General features: G+C 50.1%; 1 protein-coding gene across 2 annotated transcripts; it reads right to left on the reverse strand.

The window, feature by feature from the left end:
• Nucleotides 1-633: 633 nt before the first annotated feature.
• On the reverse strand, nucleotides 634-13,968 carry ABHD16A (abhydrolase domain containing 16A, phospholipase). Of its 2 annotated transcripts, none has more exons than XM_045826054.1 (20): nucleotides 13,780-13,968; nucleotides 12,730-12,786; nucleotides 11,962-12,028; nucleotides 11,628-11,714; nucleotides 9,201-9,286; nucleotides 7,208-7,281; nucleotides 6,962-7,084; nucleotides 5,263-5,377; nucleotides 5,069-5,170; nucleotides 4,026-4,089; nucleotides 3,623-3,672; nucleotides 3,153-3,276; nucleotides 2,600-2,704; nucleotides 2,356-2,419; nucleotides 1,888-1,944; nucleotides 1,694-1,756; nucleotides 1,491-1,567; nucleotides 1,287-1,385; nucleotides 1,136-1,182; nucleotides 634-965 (listed from the first exon to the last, which is right to left on the reverse strand). In XM_045826054.1, the coding sequence occupies exons 1-20, from the start codon at nucleotides 13,909-13,911 to the stop codon at nucleotides 882-884; spliced, it is 1,677 nt and encodes a 558-aa protein (XP_045682010.1). In that variant the 5' UTR covers nucleotides 13,912-13,968; the 3' UTR covers nucleotides 634-881. The 2 variants fall into 2 exon arrangements, 1 of the variants encoding a protein (XP_045682010.1); XR_006784237.1 differs by having other exon boundaries at nucleotides 870-965; nucleotides 1,287-1,372.
• Nucleotides 13,969-15,700: the final 1,732 nt, after the last annotated feature.

Raw genomic sequence — 15,700 nt, forward strand, 5'->3', positions numbered from 1 at the left:
GGTTCAACCTAAGAATATTCTAACAGCTACCCAAAAAGGCCAAGTATGGCTCTGGCAGGACATGAATCCTTGGCACCCAGGCTCTGGCAGGCCCTGTGTTTGGTGAATCGCAAAGAGGGTGTGAGGAGAGACTTGAGGGCAGGGTGAGGAGGGTGTACAGGGTTTGCTGAATAAGACATGGGGAATGGGCCATTCCTCACCCCTCACTGAAACAGCAAGAGCTAAGCAAGGGAAATGGGGGACACTGATGGTGAAATCACGCCAATTGGGCCTGGAAATCAGCAGAAGAGCTGAGTAGGTGAAATTAGGTACCAGAAAGCTATTGTAAACAACAAAGTTTGTGAGTCAGAGCAATAGGAGGCAACATGGCTCCTGCGGTGGTTGTACGCAGGAAGGACTGAGGCAGGGTCACAAGGCTGCACAGCGGGGATATTAGGCACGCCATGGAAGGGTAACACTTGGGGACCCATTGCATGAGGACAACTGAGGTTGGGGGCTGAAGGCCTAGGGAAAAAGCAGAGATGGGGAAGGTTAAATTGGCTATATGGAGTTGGGGTCTCCCAGAGCCCAGCCCTTAAGGCTTCAGTCCCTGGCTCACCAAATACTTGGGAAGTCACAAAATTAGCCAACCTGTAGAAAAAATACCTTTTCATTTATTATTAGGAAAAATCCATTCATTTAATGCAGAGTGAATGCCGGGGAGGTTAGGTTACTACCAGATGGATGAGGGGAAACGTGCAAGAGGAACAGTGAAAAGGGGGGTGGTCCTCACTTCTCACAAACTATAAACAGCAATATGAACACAGAGAATCACAAGTAAGAGGGTCCTTCCTTATGTCTCCTCTTATCCCATTCTTCCAGAACGAGGTCCACTGTGGTCCCTAGAGGTGCCAGGGCATCTGGAAGTTCTGTACTGGGAGCGGGGTACAATGTGTGGCCTCAAAGTTGTGCAGATGTTTCTGGGCCTAAGGAAAGAGGACAGGACAAGTGGGGTGCACAGCACTGCACTGAGTGGCAGCCACCAGACCCTCCCTGTACCCCCCCAAACTCCGACCCATGCAATGTAAGTTACCACTTCCAACTGTCCCCAAGCCCCACACGTGCCCCCTGGCCACTGAGGCACCCCCTAGCTCACCAGAAACAAAGCCAGCTGTTGCCTTTCATGTACACTCATGTCCTCCCCTGTAGAGTGGAGGTAGAACTCTCAAACATGGCCCACACATCTGGGCACCCATCCCCATCCTGGGCTCTTCCCAACCCTCTCTTCTGCCTCAGGACCTCCTTACCCACACTCCAGGGGAAGTCCAGCCCGTGTTCTGCCTCGTAAGAGCGGAGGACAGACAGACACCAGTCTTCCTCTACCTCCCATCGGCTATAAAATGAGGCTGGTCAGGGAGAGAGATGAGGGCAGAGGACATTGCTTCCCCTGGCCTTGCCACCTGGCCTTGCCAGGCTTTCCCACCCAAAGGCCTCACCAGATCCTCTCTCACCTTCCTCCAGCTGTGAGGAGGCCTCCAGCCACTGCCTCACCACTTGAAGACCCTCTTCCGCCATCACACGGGGATACCTGCAGAGGTAGTGCCAGGACAGGGGTGAGAACCAATTCTCTTGAAACTTCTTCCCTTCCTCCCGCTGCTGGAATGTGTACACGTGTACACACACACACACACACACACACACACCCTGCTCTCACCGATGCTGCAGAAGCTTCAGCAGGAGGTCGTTGCCTCGGTTGGACATGATGTCTTCAGGAACCCTGTGGGTGAGAATAATACACTGAAGAGGAGGAAGAGTCTGGATACCTGAGTTTCTAGTGGGCAGAGGTGGGCGGGGCAACTGTCTAGCTCTCTCTGGGATGCAGGAGGGTGGAGGTTCCCAGGTACTCACGTGGTGGTGATGATCTCATCCTTGGTTCTTCGGATCAGCAATACAGGGCCATGGTACCTTCATGGGACAGAGTAGTGGGGAGGCAGAACTCAGAGTCAGGCAGGTGACAACTGGCTACCCCATTCCTGCACTGGCTGCATTCTTAGCCCCTGCTACAGTGGGGACCCATGGGCTAGCCCTTCACCCAGAGGTGCAGTCAGAATATTTAAGAAGGGCATGCTGAAACTCCTTGCTGGCAGATCCCTGCTCTGCCAGGCTTTAAGCCTTTGCTTGTTAGATCATAAGGTGGTTCAGGGTCCAAGGGGATCTGGGAGAGGTTAGGCCATCTAAGGTGGGAGCAGGGTCACTCAAGGGATTTGAGGCAGAGGTCATTTGCCAACTTGTACTTTGGTACTTCAGTACTAACCTCAGCACCTGCACACCCAGCAGAGCTGTATGGGGCAGGGGTGAGGTGGGACAGTGCATTACCTGCACAGCTGTTCTGCGTTATTTAGATTGAGGTGTTGCCTCACAGTCCTGGTCACCAGGCCCCCTAGAGTGGGACAAACGTGAAAGGATAGAAGAGACAAAGCATTTGTCCAACGCAAAGGTCCCCACTGTTCATGGAGAGAGAAAACTAAGGCCCCCAGAAAGGGGTCCTCCTGCTTATCAACAATGGGGCCACCCACTCCCTACCCTTCCCTGTAAGGGCAGCCCTGGGGGCTATACTCACTCCAGCTGTCTGGCATGACTTTTAAGGCCAAGGGTACCAGGTCATCAAAGGAGGCATCCAGGATCACAGCACTAATGTCTGGGTAAGACATGGCTGCCCACGTGGCTGGTGCCAGGACAGGGAAGAAGGTAAGGAGAGAGGGGTTCCTGCCCACCAGGCTAGCCTCATTCCACTAATGCTTTAGGCAGACTCCATCCTCCCTACTGTTAATAGATTAGTCCCAGGGCCCTCAGCCCTCACGCCGCTCGGCCAAGGCACTGTCTGGAGAGGATGAGGCGAGAATATGGAAGTGCACCGAAGACAACCCAGAGGAATCTTTTGTTTCCCTGACCTTCCCAGCCCAGGCCCTGAGTCTACTTTTGATAATCAGGCATAAGTGTGGAAGGAAATGTAAAGTGTGTATGTAAAGGACACCTCTTCCCAGACCACTCAGAGATCCATCTCCTTCCTTAACCCTCCACCCTGTTCCTGGACCGCCAGTGCACTTCCCACCCCTCCTTGGGGGGAGGGGGTCCCGAATGTGCCTACAATGGGGGAGGAGGGAGGCGGGTACCAGTGAAGCCTCCGATGGACCAGGCATAGAGGATGATGTCCTGGGGTTGGAAGCCCAGGCGGTGGATGGCAAACTGAACCACCACATCCATGGCGTTGGCCTCGCTCTGTGGGAATGGCACCCCCTGGAGAAGGAAGGGCCAAGGCAGGAGGAGTCAGCACCACAGGTCAACTGGCCCACTGCCCACACTCCCCTAGAGTGGACCCTTCCTGTGCTACTCTGCAACAGAGAACAGATAGAAGAAAAGGGAGGGGAGTGAGGGGCTCTTCCTGCAACCACCGCATTCCCTCCTGCTAACCCCTCACTGTGAGAAGGGCTCCCTGTGACTTGCAATTCCTGGCTTTGGGACCCAGGTCACAGGTGAGAGGGAGCCCCACAGAAATATACACTGCCTTCCCTACCTCCAGTGGCTGACCAGAAGGAGAGAGACCATGATTCAGGAAAAGAAAAGGATCTGGAGAGGGTCTCACCGTGCTGCCAGCAAAGCCTGGATGATTCCAGCCCAGGACTGAGTATCCAGCTGCAACACAGGGTTGAAGGGGCTGGGACCTCATGGCCTCCAACCCCATCCCCCCCAGGAGGGGTAGCAAAACACGGGGAGCTCTAATCACCCTGAAACTAGAGGCGGCAGAAGGGAGATGTGTGTTTGTGGGGAGGAGGGCAATAAGGTTATGGAACACAGCCCAAGGGTAGGGATGCAGAGTTAGCAGAGCAAATGGGGCATGAATTCCTGCCCCCTACACCAGCTGCAGGTGAGGGTTTCAAACTGCACCCACAGAAAGTCCTCAGGACTGGGGAAGTCATATCAGTGTGGGAAGATGGGGACGTTCTGTTCCAAGGGGCAGAGACAAGAGGGCTGAGCCATGGGCCTACCTTCCAGAGGTGTGGAGACGCAGCCCACCTCATAGAAGCCTGCGTTCCCCTCACAGCAGATCACCTGCGGAAGGAGGCAGGAAGGAGGGCTAGGAGAGAGCCAAATGGGACTAGGAGAGAGCCAAATGGGACTAAACATCCCCCTAGTGGCTGAAAGGCAGCCTGTGGGAGCCTCACAGGGAAGAGAAAAGGGTGCATTCCTGTTCTCTCCACAGGGAATGGTAACAATTCATTTCACAAGGTCCAGAAGTTGAGAGACAAAATGGATGTATATGCTCAGCAAACTGGACCCTCAGAGGAAGAAGAATGTCTTGAGTTGAGTTGCTCAAGCCCCCAGCAGTATCAGTGTGCCCTTGGAAGACCACAAGGTGTTATGTCTCTCAGGAATGAGATTTTGGGTATTTTTTCCTTTCTAATTTTTGGGTCTGTTTTTTTCTGTGACTGTTTCTTTTATGTGATAAGGCAATCACTTGTCCTCCCCATCTCTGGGCTCAAGTCTTATAACCAGGTAAACTATTTCCATGGTGCCCCAAGCCAAAGCCCAGAGATGATGGGATGTGCACAGATTCTCAGCAGTGGGCAGAGCAGAATTAGAACCCAGCTCACTGGCCTGATGGCTTATGGCTCTTTCCAAGGTTGCTTCATGGAGGACGCAGCAGATTTTAGACCCTGGGTTCAAATCCTGGCTCTCCCACTAACTGTGATTTGGGAAAGTGACTCTGTCTCAGTTCCATCATCTGCAATGGGCTAATAGAAACTACCCATGTTACAGGGTTGTTGTGAAAATTAAATACATGCATTGTGTGTGGTACATGCTATCTAAGTAGTGACTATGATGGTGATTACTTTTTGGTCCTTGAATATCCACCTCTATTCCATCTATTTCCCTATGGTAGGGTTTTCCTGCACCAAGAGGCCTTCAGGGTGGAGCTGGAAGAGGGGATTACTCACAGCTGTGCTTCCTGAGGGCTGCTGTACAACTGTGATCCCCAGAACCCCCACTGCCCTCCCCAGTCTACCTCTGGGCTCCCTGCTCCTCTCACCAGCTTCTGTCCCTGGGGCTCAGCTGTCCCCCGCCGGTCCACAAACATGGTGTCTATCTCATTGCCATCACAGGCCAGCAGCTTTGCCCGGCGCCCATCACACTGAATAGGGGAGATGCAAGGCCAAGTTAAGGACAGACCACATCCTTCAGGGGGCGAAGGGCTGTCGGGGGGCAGGGGCAGGGGAGCCTCACCTCTTCCACCAGCCGGGCCTGGCCCTGCAAGAGCACAGGCATGAGGGCCTTCTGGAGCAAGTACACAGAGCCCGGGTACAGCATCCGGCGCCCCAGGGTGTGGGCCACCAGGTAGCTGTGGGGAGCATGGAGTTAACAAACCCCCAGCCCCAGAAGGGCCCGGGGAGTGTCCCAGCCCTAGCACTCACAGGCTCTGTGACCAGCTCACCACTGACCTTCACAGCTTCATTTGCCTCTTTTGGGACTTAATGAAATATCACATGTACGAGGCTGGTGTTTTTCAAACTTTCTTTACTGCAACCTTTGTAAGATACATTTTATTTTTTAATGATTTTATTTACTTTTTATTTTTAGAAAGAGGGGAAGAGAGTGAGAAAGAGGGAGAGAAACATTTATGTGCGAGAGAAACACCAGTCGGCTACCCCTTGCACGTCCCCATTAGGGACCTGGCCTGAAACCCAGGCCTGTGCCCTGACTGGGAATCGAGCCAGCGAACTTCAGATTTGCAGGATGATGCCCAACCCACTGAGCCACATCGGTCAGGGCCATAAGATACATTTTGTATTGTGGCCCAGTATATATAATTCTGAAAATTTTATGATATTACATAATACTTTCTATATATGATGCATGAAAGCTATGTTATTATCAAATAAAAACCTGCTAATGTATAAATACAACTTAAGTCCCCAAATGAATACTTGAAAAAAATGGCAATTTTAATTCACTAAACTGATTTCAGATGCATTAGTGGATTGAGACAGGCATTTTGAAAGACACCAGCCGGACGGCACACTCCCTCAGAACAGGGCCAGCCACTTCATGTGCTCTGACGAGTCTGCTGTCCGCCACACAGGCGCTGCCCAAAGCCGGCACGGAGCAGGCGCTCACACATTCCCTGAATGGTTACACTAATCTAGACAGACATGATGTGGTAGGCGCCACTCCTAACGAAGACAGCTGACCACTTCCAGTCCATCCCAAAGTGGAACTTGTCCCCAGAACAACACCGCTTGACCCCTTCCAGCACCCCTCGCAGAGCTCCGACTTCAGCTTGCCCGTCTGACCAGTCAGCACACTATCAGCAACCATCAAGTCCAGCCCCTTCCCTGGTCTAGAACCTGCCTCCTAGGCACCAGCAACAGAAAGCTGCACTTATTACCTCCAACATCAAGTGCCAACAGCTATCATTTCTTTGGGCTTTCCCTTGTGCTCTCAGTTCTCCAGGCAAAGTCGATGCTATTCAGAACACATCACCCTATGTGACATCACCAACCCTGAGAGGTGGGTCATTTGCAGGTGCACAAACTGTAGCTTGCTCAAAGTGGGATAACCCAGGAGCAGACGGGCCAGGGCAGGGACACAGAAGCCACTAGACCCTGCTCCAGCTACAGCTCTGTGTCCCCTCCCCACCACCAACCACATTCTCCCCTCAGCCTCATCAAAAGAGCTTTTGTGTCGGAACTGTGTTACTTACTACCCCAGCTCTTCCTTCACCATCGGGGAGACTCTGGACTTCTCTGAGCCTCTTTTCTTCACACATGAACATGGACAAACATGACTTTGCCACAAATAATACAAAGCACATGGCATTAGGCCTAACAGATGACAGCTATCTTACAATGGAACACCCAATCCCAGAGCCCTCACTGCATGTCCCTGCCACCCCTGCTGACCTCTCCTCCCTGCTGCTTCTCACCTGGTGATCTGACAAGGCAGCTTCTTGACCCGGTTGAGAAGGGTGTCTGCTGTCCCCCGGTGCAGGGGCTCTGGGCGGAGCAGGGCCACGCCCCGACGGGAAGAGCCCCCTCGGGACTCCTTCCTGAGGAATGGAAAGATGCAGGGAAGGATGCGGTCGGGAGGATGGAGTCTGAGGTCTAAAGGATGGTGGGACTAGACAGAGGGGGTTGGGAGGCAGGGATGGAGTGAAAGAACTGAAGCTCACCAGCTGCTGGGCTCTTCCCAGTGGAAGTCAACTGGCCAGCTCTTGAAGTCAAAGTTGTAGTTGGCGAGCTGCCTCTGGAGTGGGCAAAGAGAGAAGGAGTTGGGGATTAAAGGAGAATTGAGCCCTGGCTGGTGTGGCTCAGTGGATTGATTGAGCACCAGCCTGCAAACCAAAGTGTCGCCGGTTTGATTCCCAATCAGAGCATGTACCTGGGTTGTGGGCCAGGTCCCCAGTAGGGGGCATGTGAGAGGCAACCTCACATTGATGTTGCCCTCCCTTTCTCTCCCTCCCCACCCCTCTCTAAAAGTAAATAGTAAAATCTTAAAAAGACTTTATTTAGAGAGAAGGGAAAGGAGAAAGAGAGGGAGGAAAACATTGATGTGATGTTGCCTTTCACACACCCCCGACTGGGGACCTGGCCCACAATCCAGGCATATGCCCTAGACTGGAAATTGAACCAGAGACCCTTTGGTTCTCAGGCTGGCACTCAATCCACTGGGCCACACCAGCCAGGGCTCAATAAAGAAAATCTTTTAATAAATAAAGGGGAATTGAGAAGTGGAGGTAGGTCCACCTACATACCCTCATCATTCTGGGCACTGGCACTGCCCACATCATGGGGAGACAAGCAGAGGTCAACACCCTCCCGGTTTTCAGATGAAAAGCTCTGACACGGCCAGGAAAATCCAGCCAGAAAGGATGTCCTGCCAGGTGCCAGACTGGCCTATCTGCCCTCTCCCTGAAGGGGAAGCTCACTGTTTGCTTTACCAAATCTAAGACCACCCTACCCCCAGGAGGGGTGGCTGGAGGTACTGGTGTTTCTGACGGAGGAGGTAGGGGGCTGCTGGCTCCCTTCCCGACCTGGGTCCTTCGCATAATGCTGTCTCCTGGGCTCAGAAACCCCCAGTGTATCAAACTGTCCCCAGCCTGGGTAAGAGGGGAGAAGTCATGCCTAGAGCGGCCCCTCTGCACCAGAGCTGCCTCCCTTGCCTCGATGCCTGCAGCACGAGCTGGCGCTACTGCCCAGACCAGTTTCTCCTTCTCTTTCTCACTCCTTTCTTTTCTTTCTAAAAGTAAGTAAATAAAATCTTTAAAAAAAAAAAAAAAAAAGGAACTTGACTCAGGGAGAGCAATAGAAAACTTGTACAAAAATATAAAGGGCAAAACAAAACTAAATAAAGAAAAGCATTTTCAGGCAGGTTATGTTCCGATCTGGACTTGAATTCAGATGCAGCCACTCCCTCCTCTGGGGCTCTGCATGGGGCTCTTATCCTCTTTGCATATTTCTTCAGGTGTATAAATGAGGGCAGCAAGGCCACCTCACCAGGTTGTTGTGAGAGTTAGAAAAGGCATGTGGAAATTACTCTCCGCATTTACATGACCACAGAGCACCATAAATGGTGGCTGGGGTAGCCAGTAACACCATTACCATCCTCATGGTGTTTGATCCCAGAAAGCCCTTTGCAGCAGGAAGGAGCTTTATAGGGTCCCCAAGCACCTTCTCAGAGGTGATCACACTCCAGCACTTGCTGGACTGGCACAACTCCAAGGACACTGTGCCCTGGTTTTTCTCCCTCCTGGCGCTACCCTGTGCTCTGGGCACAAGAGTGGACATACCAGTCCATCCTGCTCCAGCCCTGAACAAAACTAGCACGGTGTTCAATGTACACAGCGACAATGACCACTTACAGACCTGAGCTGTGTGCCAGAGAAGAAACCCCTGTCTGAGAAACACTGCAGAACGTTTCTACATCTAGATAATCCTTGAGGATGGAGGGTGGAGGAGATGACTCCTAGCAGAACATTCCATTAGAAGTGGCAGAAAGGAAAAGTTTGTCAGCTGACAGCTCACTTGGAGAGGGGAGAAGGGACAGAGCACTGTGCTGCAAACACCCAGGCATGGTGGGCGGTAAACACGCCTCTACTCCCCGGCAGAAGGGGAGCTGGTACCCTGGGAAGGCACCTATTTGGAGCTTTTCCTGGAACCTCTTACCTTGTTTTCTGCAGACTGGTTCCTATGTGTGGCCTCCAAGATGGTGATGAACTGCCGGTACTGGGGGTTGGTCCAGCGGCCAATGCCTGGTGGAAAGGGTAGGAAACTGTTAGGAAAGCTGGGAAGCAAGATGAGCAGGTTTCAGAAGAGAAATGGAGATGGGCAAGGAGAAGGTTCCAGAAGGGTAAGTGAGGAAAAGAAACCAAGGGCTCAGGATCTGGGCAAATGGGAGGGTTGAGCCGACCTCCTTCCTCCACAGCCAGCACTGGCAACAGCGTTCTTCCTGCCCTTGCCTCTTCAGTTTGTTTCCTCATGGACTATTGACCCCTCACCCTCCAGAATGTTAATGTCCAAGATTAAGACACTGTCACTATGGTCATTATTTGCCCTGTTAACAACGGGGTTTCTCCTCTTTCTACTGCCTCCCTTGTCCAGGGCTTGCAGCTATCTCTTCTGTAGTCTCACTCCCCGCCATCTGCTTTGCAGCTCTTGTCTTATAATTACTTCCTCAGAGGATCCAAATCCCCTGCCTTTGTCCTCCAGCTCCTCAACTCTGCCCTCAGCGCTCTCCCTGTCCCTTGAAATTCCTCCTTTCACTGTTCTCAGGGCCCATTCTTGCCTCCTTCCAATTCCTGGACTGCTCTGCCCCTGCCGCCATGCTACCTCCTTCTCTGAACCAAGAGCCATTCTCAGTGCTGAGCTCCCTTTGCTCTTCGCCTGGCCCCTCAGTGATCGCATCCGCTCTCCCTTCACTGCCGAAGAGCCTCAAATCCTGACATCTCTGCTTCCAATGACCCTACAGGTGTCATGTGCCAGGCACTGTTCTGACATGGGAAAGTCAGCAGGAAACGACGCAAGGTCCCAGCCCTCAGAGAACTGCCATTTTGGCTGAGGGTGGGGTGGGGCTGGAGAAAGACAAGAAACAGTCAACAAGAAAATTTCAGAGAGAGGTAAGTGCTATAAATAAAATAGAACCAGAATGAACTAGGGTGCTACGTATCACCAGTGGTAGAGTCCCAGAAATACTGAGAATGAAGCAAGCTGCAGACGATTTATGTAAAGCCATGTCATTTGTGTGAAAAAGCAAAATGCACAAAAAAATGCTACATAGTGTTTATACTTACCATATTTCATAGATTCTAGGCCGTTTTTTCACATTTGAAAACTTTTAAATCAGTATGCATTTTACAATACATGGCAGCAGTTTAGATTTGATGAAATGAAGTGTATTTCATAAAAGTATAAAAATACGCAGGACAAAACCATACCAGACGCCGATGGTTACTCTGGGGAAGGAGCACAGGCTGGGGAAGGGCCCGTGGGAACACCAGCACTAACTGCAATGCTTTCGAGTTTTACCGAAAAGGTATTTGAAGCAGTATCACAAAACATAAGCATTTTACTTATTTTTGATATTTTCTGCTCTGAACTTTTCGGTACTTAATCCCTGCCCCCCTCCAAATTTAAAAGAAATAAAACTTAAGACAAAATGAGGGGTAGGAACTACTTTTCAGCAGGGTAGTCAAGGAAGGCCTCTCTGAAGAGGGAAGCCCAGCCCCGTGGAGACCGGAAGGCAGAAGACCACGGGCAGAAGGTGCCCACCCTGGACTGAAGCCCACTGCACCACACAGCTCTGGACCACCACTCCCTTCTGCACGCATCCCCTCATCCAGTTTCTACCATGTGCACTCACCGGGGGCATGATTTGGTTTGTTTCTTCATTTTTTATTTGTGAGGTATGACAGACAAACATAAAATATACGTTCAGTTTAAAAAACATGAAGCAAACATTTATGTGACCATCACCCAGGTCAAGAAAGAGAACAAAACCACCTCTCACCAGAAGTCCTCCGAGTCCTGTCCCCACCCTCTCCCAGGTAATCACTCTCTTGACTTTCAAGATAACAATGCGCATGATTATGTGCCCATTTCTTTAGTGTTTGCCACTTATATATGCATCCCTTTTGAACTTTATATAAATAGAAACATACTGGATAAATCACTTGGTGGTCAGCTTTTTTCATTCAATTTTAAATTTATGAGCTTCATCTGAGCTGCTGAGTGCAACTCAGGTCTGTTCACTCGCAATGCTTTAGTGTGCTGTTGGAGGACTATGCCCTCAGTGGGTTTACCCACCCTGCTATTTGTGGCTGTGGAGCTATTTGCAGTGTAGCATTATTACAGACATAGATACAGATGTAAGTGGAATACATTATTGTAGGGTGTATGCAGCTTTTCTAGGTAATAGCAAAGTTTTCTGCTAATTATTTTTTTTCATATTTAAAACTCAAGCCCTTTAAGGAAAAGATCACACCTTGACTATTCTCAACTATTTTCCCTCAGAGGCCAACACAAAATTGCAGAAGCTACTTTACAAACATTTACCCAGTGATGGATGAATGCAAACCAGGCTCCCTCTCCACCTACCTCGGAGGCAGGCCACACCTGCCACCAGTAGTAGCAATGTCCCAGCATAGTGAGAAAACGGTACCACTTTGGACAGACTCAAGTAACCTGGGAGGGGAAAAAAACTATGTGAGCAGCTTTCCCCACCGCCTCTCCAGATCCTCTTCCCAGTTCCACCCCAAACTTCCACCCCACACCCTCTCATTGGGACAGCCACACCCTCAGAGGGAGAAGATGCCTGATGGAAGAGGGAAGCCAAGCCATCCTTGCAAATCTCCTTTCCTCTTTAGGGGGTTGGCTCATCTGCCAAAAACCTGCTCCTTTCCTGTCCCACCACCTTTGAAACCACACTGACCTTTCCTGTATAAGTAGAAGAAGGCGAAGGGAGAGGAGTAATAAGAGATGGACCAGAAGACTGAAGCCTGCAGCAGAGAGACAGGGACAAGCAATCAATACACACACACCCCTGCCATTTCCAGGCCTAGGCTGTGAGCAAAACGGATAACCTAAAGGATATCATGTGAACTACCTATTCTGAGCATGACATCATGCACACAGTAGGTGCTCAATATGTGTTGAAAGGCAATGTGTCAAGAATAGAACAAGCTGGTAAAACTAGGTACAAGTTCTATTTTCTTCCTATTATCATCTCCGAACATAATTCATCACATTTAATGGCCAGTCTCTCTTTCTACTCAATCAAGCTTTTTTGATTGGCCCTGCTCAGGATAGCACCTTGCCCAGTCCCCACAAGAGATGCACAAATGTCACCATAGGAACTCTGCCAGAGAGAACAGCTGTCCCTGCAGCCAAAGAGGTTAACTGCCAGAAGGACAGGTCACTGGGGACTGCAGGATTCAGCACCTGTGGACAGTCCCAAGACTAAACAAATTTCTCTCATGGCTCAGGCTGCTCCAGAGAAAGCAGGCACAAGCCAAAGAGGAGTGCCAAGTGTGTACGTGCTTGACTGTGTGTCTCTGTGTGTTGGAGAGGTCTGCTGCAGAGCCTGGAGCATCCCCTACCCCCAGGGGCAATGCCTTCTCCCAGGATAGGGAGCACAAAGTTCAGGAGGGCAGCTGTGGCCAAAAAGATGCAGTAGTCCCAGGTGCCAGGGCAGACATACCAGTGCCAGGATGCTGTCGGCATGTTTCTCCAGGGCCCGGGGCTGATAATACGTATCCTGCCGAAACAGATGCCCACGTTAATGATCCGTCTCCTTTCCTTTGGGAATCCCCGATGTGTGTCCTCTGGTTCTAGCTTCCAAAACTGTCTCTCCTGGGATATCCCTGGTTCCCAAAGAAACCCTTCTTCTCCAGGAGTGCTCTGAACCCGATTTCCCACCCCACACCATAAGAACAAACACCTGGCTGGACTTAGAAGCAAAAGTGAAAGTGGGATTGGACGACTCTGGCTCCTTTTTCAGGGCCCAGTTTCAAATGGGTTGCGGGCGTGTGCCTATGGGGAGAGCAGGGTTAGGGAAGAAAGGAAAGACACCATGACAACTTTAAGAGGGAAAGAAGAGCATCAGAAATAAGATCAGGTTGATTTAAGAAGGGAATGTGGCTGGGGGTGGCAGTTTGCCGGAGACCGGAAACATAATTCGAGACTACGGATACAAGAAGAACTTAGAGGCACAGCCTACCACTATCCCCAGTTTTCACAAGTGCAATGACCCTGGGGTCTCCACAGTAGGGTGAGGGGTGAGGTGGAGACCAACGGATGGGTGATATGTTGAACAAGTTATATGGGAATTCAAAACGTACTAGAGAGAAGATAAAACAGAACCGGGGAGGCATCAAGAGGCACTAATTAAGAAGAAATCGAGAGGCTGACGGCAAAACCCTCCAGCTTCCGAATCCGCGCGAGGTCTCTTCCGGGACTTAAAAGTCAATTGGGGCGGGCATGAACCACGACACACAGGGTCGGGGGCCGCGAGAGGAAAAAGCAAGGAGTGGCAGTCAGAATACCAAAGCGGTGGCAAACAGCGATAAAGGAGGTGGCCAGCCCACAGGCGTGACTTTAATCCAGGAAGCACAAATAACGCAGACTGTGCGCACCACTGACTCGTCAAGCAGGCTCCCCCGATTTCCAATAATCAGCGCTTCTGAGGAGCCAAGGCCGCAAAGGCTTTTGAGCCGTACCATGTTTCCGACCGGGGGAGAACTCGACTCACCCAGGAGCTGGAAGGGGGGCTCGTGATTGAAGCTGAAGTTTCAGGGACGCCGGAACCGGTCCTTTCAGAGTCCCTTCCGCGGTAGATTTTGTAGAGCCGGGGGCCGAGGACGCAGCTCAGCAGCTTCGCCATGGCCCTGGCTCGGGGCCCTACTCTCCCGGCAGCAGTTCCCCCTGCGAGCCCCGCCCTCTCCGGCCTCTAGGAGTTGCGTTTCCTTGACGTCAGCACGTACTGGCGCCGCCTCGAGCCGAGACGCTTTCAGAGCCTCTAGAGAGGATATCGTGCAGTCGGACCTACGGGTGCGGCAGTGCTCAGAAATTACCTGGAGGCTTTTGGAACGCGGAGAGTTAAAAAATTATCAGGCATGGTTTAGTCACTTTTTTTCTAGCCCTCGATACTGGGGGACCCTCGAGAGAAGTTGGTTAGGACTGGTAGTATTAGGAACACTTGACAAGAGCAGTAAGAAAAGGTTTGATGCCCAGGAATACATCTAATAAAAGAAATGCAAGGCTTTATGAAAAAAAAAATATATAAAGTTATTGAAAGAGGTAAACCAGGCTTGAATAAATGGAGAGCTACCCCATGGACGTGGATAGAAAGCGTGGTTAAAATGTATGAAATACTGGTAAAAAAAAATTTTTTTGATGAATCACCATTCCTAAGCACCATCAAATCTCAAAGTCATATTGTTGAGTGAAAAAAAAAAAAAGCCACAGATTACATACAACATGACACCACTGTATAAAGTTCAAAAACAACATTTAATGAACAAGTGAAAGATAAAACAAATTTGGAAAAGTGCAACACAGCATAGAGAATCTTTTTTCTTTTTTTTAGATTTTATTTATTTACTTTCAGAGAGAGGGGAAGGGAGCAAAAAAGAGGGTGAGAAGCATCAATGTGTGACTGCCTTTTGCCCGCCCCCAACTGGGCACCCAGCCCACAGCCCAGGCACATGCCCTGAGGGAGGATAGAGTCAGTGACCCTTTGGTTTGTAGGCCAGCACTCAGTTCAACTGAGCCACACCAGCCAGGGCCTCTTTAGCATTTTATTGCAGTAAACACATACACTGAAGCCCTGGCTGGCATAGCTCAGTGGATTGAGCGGGGGCTGTGAACCCAAGTGTCACAGGTTTGATTCCCAGTCAGGGCACATGCCTGGGTTGCAGGCCACGGCCCCCAGCAACCACACATTGATGTTTCTCTCTCTCTCTTTCTCCCTCCCTTCCTTCTCTAAAGATAAATGAATAAATAAAATCTTAAAAAAAAAACATACACTGAAAAGTGCACCAGTCGAATCTATGCCTCAGCACCCAGATTAAGAACACATCTTTGCCAGTATAGAAGACACTGTGTAGATCACTACCAATTGCTACCTATCCACTAAAAGTAACCACAACCTTAATTTTGAAATTCTTAGATTAGTTCTGCTTGTTTTTGTACTTTATATAAATGGAATAACACAATGTGCTTCTTATTTCTGGCGTCTTTTACTCTCATTATGTTTGTGAGATTCAACCTTGTTGCACGTCACTGTGATTTGTGCATTCTCATAGCTGTTGAATGGTCCACTGTGTGAATATACCACAGTTTACTTAGCCATTATACAGTTATACATTAGAAATAGTCTTTGGTATGTATGGACTATTTTATACAAAAATAATTTTGAAAATAAATAACCTTTAAAAATAAGTAACACATTAAAAACTATTACAGCCATATGAAGACATGAAGATCTGACTTGAAAGCCCCGCCTGGGATAAAGGGATGAGTCCATGAATTTTCCAGGCCCTTGCCATTCTTCTCCTTGAGCAATAATTTTATATACTCATCTGAGGCTCAGAAAAGGTGTGTAGTGTGCCAGGCAGCCCCAGGGAAAGCCATTCTAAATAATTTCTGAAGTATTGGCTGTGTGTGCAGTC

Source organism: Phyllostomus hastatus, unplaced genomic scaffold (genome assembly GCF_019186645.2).
Source record: "Phyllostomus hastatus isolate PE091 unplaced genomic scaffold, TTU_PhHast_1.1 phas_scaffold_60, whole genome shotgun sequence".
Taxonomy (NCBI): Eukaryota; Metazoa; Chordata; class Mammalia; order Chiroptera; family Phyllostomidae; genus Phyllostomus; species Phyllostomus hastatus.